General features: G+C 49.1%; 1 protein-coding gene across 2 annotated transcripts in view; it reads left to right on the top strand.

The window, feature by feature from the left end:
* The first annotated feature begins 1,156 nt into the window (after nt 1-1,156).
* LOC132457944 (kinesin-like protein KIF26A) overlaps nt 1,157-7,824 on the top strand; it is a 34,991-nt gene continuing 28,323 nt past the window's right edge. Inside the window, exons 1-2 of one of the 2 annotated variants that reach the window (XM_060052353.1) lie at nt 1,157-1,789; nt 4,081-4,335. In XM_060052353.1, the coding sequence (XP_059908336.1) occupies nt 1,655-1,789; nt 4,081-4,335 (390 nt within the window). In that variant the 5' untranslated portion in view covers nt 1,157-1,654. Of the gene's footprint in view, nt 1,790-3,237; nt 3,879-4,080; nt 4,336-7,824 lie in introns of those variants that run through there. The other variant, XM_060052354.1, reaches the window with a different exon arrangement.

Consider the following 7,824-nt stretch of genomic DNA (forward strand, 5'->3'; position numbering starts at 1 on the left):
GTCGTTTTCCTCATTTTGATTGAATGATTTTGCTTTCATCTATGTCTCTGTTATTATGCCCCCTTGTGTCTTGTGGTCACAATACCAGTTGCAGTTCTATCGTTTTAAAGCCATCATTGTTCAAACTGTAGTTCAGCTGAATTTCATTCTGCATTGAGTGTAACCTTCTTTCCTCTCTGATCGTACTGATGTTGCTGTTCATATTTTACTCACTAAACATTGGGATTGTTAACCCGCCCCGACAGAAAGACGTTTAGCTTCTGTCCTAGGCCCGTATTGGTGGCTGATTATCCTACAGATTACCAGGGAATACATTCGCTTTGTTGTTGGCAGCATAAATCATTCATGGGATCACGGAGTATCAATTGTTCCCTCGCTCTGAACCCTCAGTTGCCTCCTTTCATCTTGGAACCCAGAACATTATCAATATGTGTTCGGGTTCCTCACGCAGCGGCGTGAAGCTGCGGGTTTAAGTGCTGCAACAGTTCCAGGCGTGGACAGAATACCGGGCCGCGCTAATAAGACGCCCGGAGCCATTACTCCTCCACGGGCTTAAGGGTCAGCAGATGTATCGCTGCGGTCCCGTGGGAGCCGGTCCTTGGGATTTTATTAGCCGCAGGGGTGACCCCTATCTCCTCAAGAGGGGACCTCCGAACTTATCACAGCAGATACCCCCCGGTAAGCGCTTCATTGTTTTAGAGAAAGTAGGATGGTGACACACGCGCACACACAGACACACGCGCGCAAACACGGAAATAAAAAAAAAAAAATTCTCTGTTAGGCTATACCGTCATATTCACGACATCCGATGCTCATCTTGGTAGAAACATGCTGTTTATCGGCCAAACACCAAATGGAAGAGTAGTAAGTAGGCCTACGGAAGTAAAAAAGTTTTTGGTAACGTCAGATTATTAATTGGAGACACGAGGAGGTTCGACATCAAGCAAATATGCGTTTGACCTCAAGATCTCTGTGCGCCTGTCCAGTGCCTCTCCACAATCCATCGTCGCATTAATAGTTTATATAATCCTTAATAGGATGTCGATCAGGGGTTTCCCTGTGCATCTCGCCTTCTCTGCTCCCATCTTCTGATGACTTGAGGATGGGGAGGAGGAGGAGTAAGAGGAGGAGGGGGGGGGGGGGAGGCGGGCGGGGGTCTCAGCAAATCGGATGCAAGTGCAGCAGATCATTGACGGACATAGCGGATTGAGAGTTGGGACGCCTGGACGACTGAGTGAATGGGCTGCTAGAGAGCTGAGAAGGAGGAGGCGGAACAGAGGCTGGCTGCTGAGAGACAGAGAGAGAGGCTCTGGTCCCGTTACGCACCGGGTTCCCGTGCCCATACCTCCTCATCCCGTTCCAACGTTAGGGGCTACCGTGTTTCAATGGATATAAATCATGATAATTTCGGGGGGCTTGTGTCGGATTTATCGCCTTTTTTGGATTAACCGGAACCTGGAGAAATTGTTTTACGCACGGGCTGGCTGAACATGTTGGGCATTGAGCTTGGGGTCTGAGGTCCGTCCCCGGTGGTCCAGGTGGTCGGGTGCTTTGGTTTAAATACAAACGAAATGAGACTCAATAATGGTCCGATGATGAATAAATGAAATAGGAGCCCAAGGCAGAGGAGTCTTTGGCGACACATTCACTCCACATGGCTTTACCAAACTCAGCGGGGTCTTCCGGAGCGGAGACACCCAACCCCAATCTCATAGACCTGGGGACTTTCTACGTGGACTCCGATATTATATTTGGATTTACAAGTCATTTACTCAGGAGAAAGGCGAGGGTAAGTGTGCTGCATGCGCTAACGCAATATAGCCTACGTGATTCACCAGAATAGCGAAAACTATAGGATAGGATATGAGGACGAATTGTCATGTTTGTCATGCATGCGGATAATTGACCTTTATTCAGGACCATGAACAGCTCACTTCTGTGCGTCTCTCTAACACCTCCCCACTCTTGTACCTTTTAGTTTTAGTTGTTAATCATTCCGTTTGATTCCTCTCACATGTTGGATTCGTGAAAAAAGATAAAAGTATTTATTGAATCAACTCTAACAACATTGTGGCTCGTTTCGGTGAACGCCTGCAGAGTATGGCCATATGGCCTACTCATAATGGCAAAGTGTACCACTTGACTTAAGAAAAGGCATTATATCAGAGATAAGAGATGCCCTCACACGTCTGATAAAGGGATGGGAATGAGCTGAACCTTTTTTTTTCCTTTCAATATATTAATATTCATTAGGAATGGATTTCAATGGTTTCATCATTTCAGTAATTATTCTAGGTAAATTACTCATACAAATGGATGACGCAATTCAACGCATGAAAGGAAATGCGATTATACTTTGAAAATGACTTGAAAATCGCTTTAAATCGCGACCAGTTGCGCTGCCAGGCGTAAAATTGTTCCCTGAAACAAAAGACTGGAGGCTAAATGGGTCATGTGCGGCTGGAAAAAAGAAACCGTACTCAGGGAGTACACGAAAGTAGCAGTGGTAGCTTACATCATCCACATGAAATATTGAAAGTTTACCAAATAAATATTTAACATTATCTCGAACACCCCTTTTATGTCTGGTCTATCGCTCCCTGCTTTCCTATACTAATATTAACCACTGGATGGCGCCAGAGCTACAGGAACGAGTCAGAGCAGCCCGACATGTGCATTGATATTAGGAGAGGCAACAGTTGCTTTGTTCTCAGTTTAATTTCTATTCACTTGAGCAGCGACTAATATCAATGAAGTCATGCATCTACAAATTGTACTTTCTGCTCTTCTCTTCATCTCTATCCTCCTCTCCTCCCTCCTTCCTTAATTTCATTTCATCTCCTCTCCTCTCCCTGTTTCCTCTCCTCCCCTCTCCCCTCCTCGCCTCTCCCCTCCTTGCCTCTACTCCCCTCCCCTCTCCTCTCCTCTCACCTCCTCTCCTCCCTCTCTCCACTCCCCTGACCTCCTCCCCTCTCCTCTCCCCCTCTACTCTCCTCTCCTCCCCTCTCTCTCTCTATTCTCTTCTCCTCCACCCCCCCTCTCTTCTCCTCTCATCGCCTCTCTTCCCCCCCCCTCTCTTCTCCTCCATCCCCTCTCTTCCCTCTCTCTCTCTCTCTCTTCACTTCTCCTCCACCCCCCCTTTCTTCTCCTCTCATCGTCTCTCTTCTCCTCTCCTCCCCTCTCCCCTGTACTCTACTCTCTCCCTTTCACCCCCTCCTCCCTCTCACCCTCACCTCTCTTGTCCCCTCCCCAGTTTCCTCTCCTGTCCTCTCTCCTGTCCTCTCCTCCCCTCTCACCCTCTCCTCTCCTCCCCTCTCAGCCTCTCCTCTCCTCTACACCATTCTCCCATCCTCTCCTCTTTCCTTGTGTTGCCTTCCGGAACAAAAGTATATGGAATGCAACACAATAGGCTACAACACACTACAATACAATACATTACAATGTAATCCAATACACGGCCATGTATGAGAATGAATAGACGCACACGTCCACTCCCTGCTCGACAACCTCCATGTAGATTCCCCCCCGGTCCCAAAGTTCCCCCACCCATTTGAGAGTACGCCGCCCTCCCCTATCGTGCGCTGGTCTGCATTGGTGCACCAGCTCCAACTTATGGGACTCAACCACTTCTTTATCACATGCTGGAACTGAACTAGTAGCTCCACACACACGCACAGATGAGTCGCCGCTTCCACGTTCGCGCGTACGAAATGAGATAAAGATGCTCATTCCATGGGTCTGCCTATCCATTTAAAGAAATTTGGGACGGCCAAGATAGGCGCTCTTGTGGGTTTACCTAGACCCGGTTTCGTATAATGAAGTCATTTTTGCGCAATCCAATTCAGGATGGAAGGGAGAGGGACAACCACGTGTTTAATGTAAGTTGCGTTTTAATTTGCCACTTCTCCGAGTTAACTTCTAACAGTGCCATAATTACCCTGTTAACGCATGCTTGGGCTGTTGGATAGGAGAGTCGGGGCGCTAGCAAAACTGCAATCGCCGGAGCTGTTGCCGCGCATTGATGTGTTTATATTTTATTTTTCTTAAGCTAACATTGACTTTTGTTATTCTGCCCTCAAGGCTGAGGGTTGTCCAGGCGGGGACTCGCCGACAGCTCTCGGCGTGACTCCCAGGAAAAGACTTCACTCAGCGGAGGACGCACGATGCAGCAGCCGGCCAGCCCCGGAGGGCGCCGGGTCGGTGCCCCTCTCTGAGTCCGAAACGGGGAGGAGGGGAGAGGAGAAGGGTAGAAACCTACGATGCCAACAATGTCAAGTCAAAGTTGCAGAGCTGAAGAAGCAAGCACTCTCTTGGGCGGATCCTTGCTCACTGAAGGTTTGTGGGAAAACAATCCAAGTTGGCTTTTGTTGTAAACTCCCTTGCTTTGTGCCAAAGTGTCTGTAGCTTTATATCCTTTTAAGTGTACATTGCCAAGAGTGCAGTTGTTGATATGTGCACGACAGGCCTCCAGCCGTTTAAAGAGCCATCCTCATTCTAAACAAGTAAACCCAAGTTCATAATTTGAATCCCCCCTCCTCTTGAATCCTCATAATAATAATGTCGCTGTTCAATGTCATGTATTTTAAAAAGAAGTCGGGAAAGTTTGTGCTCTGGGAATTACCCATTGTTTGGCTAAACAATTCTCCCTCTTTATTGTGCTGTTGGGAGAAAGGGAGGTGGGGGAGAGGGGGGAGGTGAGGTTGTGGGGAGGTGGGGGTTGAGGAAGTCTAGTCCCAGTTGACCTTCTCGCTCTCGCTCATTGAAAGTGTTCCTGCTGTACGACGCCGTGCCGCCATTCCCACCGCTGTTAAACATAGACCCTCAGACAGAGGCGGTTGTGGTGGGGGGCTCCTAATGCGGGGGCTGCTCCTTTCCCCCAGGGGGAGGGGAGGGGGGGGGGGGGGGGGGGGGGGGGCTCTGAGTGGTGATTACATCTCCTCGGCGTGGTAACACCTGAAGTTGATAGAGAGCGGAGCAGGGGTCAGCGCCTTCCTCCACTCTAGCTGAGGACCACACTCTGCATGCGTGGTCTGAGTCCTGCTGGGATCATAATCAGGGGGTCTGGAGATCAATCCATGTGCACCACGGGGAGTGATAGGAGTGGGATCACTAGGTAAGCAGGTGTTGAGATCACTCCTATCAATCACTCCTATCACCAGGTGATCACTCCTATCAATCACTCCTATCACCAGGTGATCACTCCTATCACCAGGTGATCACTCCTATCAATCACTCCTATCACCGGGTGATCACTCCTATCACCAGGTGATCACTCCTATCAATCACTCCTATCACCGGGTGATCACTCCTATCACCAGGTGATCGCTCCTATCACCAGGTGATCACTCCTATCAATCACTCCTATCACCGGGTGATCACTCCTATCACCAGGTGATCACTCCTATCAATCACTCCTATCACCAGGTGATCACTCCTATCACCAGGTGATCACTCCTATCAATCACTCCTATCACCAGGTGATCACTCCTATCACCAGGTGATCACTCCTATCAATCACTCCTATCACCAGGTGATCACTCCTATCAATCACTCCTATCACCAGGTGATCACTCCTATCAATCACTCCTATCACCGGTTGATTACTCCTATCACCAGGTGATCACTCCTATCACCAGGTGATCACTCCTATCAATCACTCCTATCCCGGGTGACCACTAGTATCACCAGCTGATCACTCCCCAGGCCATCTCCTGGACCACACCGCGCCCCCTGTTTCCTTTATCTGCTCTCCGATTGGCCGCTCAGCAGGCTGCTGCTGACCCCTCCTTTGTCCTGCCTGCTGCATCCCTAGCCCCCTCCCTGCCAGGTGGGCTGTGATGTTGAACCCCACACACCCACCGTCAACCACCAACACAACCACCCACCCACCCGCCTCAGTCCTGTAGGACGGAGGGGGGGACCCCCAGCAAGATGATGTTGTTTCCTCTCCTACTGCCCCCCCCCCCCCCCCCCCCCCCTCTGCTCTGTGTCGCCCTTGTTAATGGCTTAATTGGGCCCTAATTTAGGTGGGTGGTAAACAGTGATGGTAGGTTGCTGTTATTGTACCAGAGTTGGAGGGGGGGGCTGGCCGGTTGTGTATTAGCTGCTTCCCCTGCTGGCTAATGTCTGGACCATGTGGTTTATGTGGAGGAATTCTTCCAGTGGTCTATGAGTTGAACCTCGGCCCCGGGTTGGGGTGCAGGTTCCAGGCTGTAGAGGGGAGGTCCCGGCCCGTCATGGGAAAAAGCTGAGGGAGCAGAGGGGTTGTTTATGTCAGGTCGAACCCCCCCCCCATCCCTCTCCCTCCATCTGTCTGCCCTTTGGTTTTTATGTTTTTTATGAAAAGGAAGTCTGCTCTGGCCTCAGTCGCCCCCCCCCCCACCTCCCCACCTCCCCTCCACCAGACACATTGTTTGAATACAGTCATAGCTATCCGACAGGATTCAAGGAAAAGTGTTTTTTCTTAATGCGCGGCCTTTGATGCACGAGGCCAATGGGAGATGCGATTCTGTCGGGAGAAAACACACAGCGGTCACTCAGGGACTGTCGGGTCTCCCAATATCAGTTTATGGATGCAAGGTCAAGAGCCAAGCTATCCTTTTTCCCAAAATTAAAAAGAAAACTGGTGATGGCCCTGATTATGAGAGCGTCTGTGATGGACCTGGCTATGAGAGCGTCTGTGATGGCCCTGGTTATGAGAGTGTCTATGGTAGACCTGGTTATGAGAGTGTCTATGGTAGACCTGGTTATGAGAATGTCTATGGTAGACCTGGTTATGAGAGTGTCTATGGTAGACCTGGTTATGAGAGTGTCTATGGTAGACCTGGTTATGAGAGTGTCTATGGTAGACCTGGTTATGAGAGTGTCTATGGTAGACCTGGTTATGAGAGTGTCTATGGTAGACCTGGTTATGAGAGTGTCTATGGTAGACCTGGTTATGAGAGTGTCTATGGTAGACCTGGTTATGAGAGTGTCTATGGTAGACCTGGTTATGAGAGTGTCTATGGTAGACCGGGTTATGAGAGCCTCTGTGATGGACCTGGTTATGAGAGTGTCTATGGTAGACCTGGTTATGAGAGTGTCTATGGTAGACCTGGTTATGAGAGTGTCTATGGTAGACCTGGTTATGAGAGTGTCTATGGTAGACCTGGTTATGAGAGTGTCTATGGTAGACCGGGTTATGAGAGCCTCTGTGATGGACCTGGTAATGAGAGCAGTCGGTACATGAGGCAGAGCTCTGTGTCTCTCGGGTCAGTCATAGTTTTGGTTTGCAGCTTTCATTTGCACTTGCACTGGTTTATTTTTTACCACTTGTGTTACTTTACTTGGGTAGTAAGTAAAGTAACTGTTGTCACAACACATTGGTTTGTCATATGGTTGGGTACTATAAGATGTTGGGCACAGCCATTCTAACCGTCAAACTATAATGACAAAAAAACAGCAAACTAAAGGTGCCTGTGTGCCGTGTGTCAGCTCCTCAGAAAACAGGGGCTTTTTACTCTCCAAAACCTGACAACTGAAACAAACAGCCCTTTCTCCTCAAAGGAAATAACAAGTAGTGGAGGAAGAAGTCCCCAGACTTCATTCTCCAGTCTAATCAAAGACTTTCAGACATTTTATGCATTTAATTCCCATAATTAGAGGCTACAGTAACAAGTGACTTCAATGGGCAACAGAGAGAGAGGGGGGAGACAGACAGAGTCAGCATTCAGCAATTATGCACAGTCCTTAATGTGGCTGGACATGGTGGCTCACTGAGATAAGATATGAGGGGGAAAAGACGATCACTTAAAACGCTCACCACAGCTTCAAAGTGACCAATTA

The sequence above is a fragment of the Gadus macrocephalus genome, chromosome 5 (assembly GCF_031168955.1).
Source record: "Gadus macrocephalus chromosome 5, ASM3116895v1".
In the NCBI taxonomy this organism is placed as follows: Eukaryota; Metazoa; Chordata; class Actinopteri; order Gadiformes; family Gadidae; genus Gadus; species Gadus macrocephalus.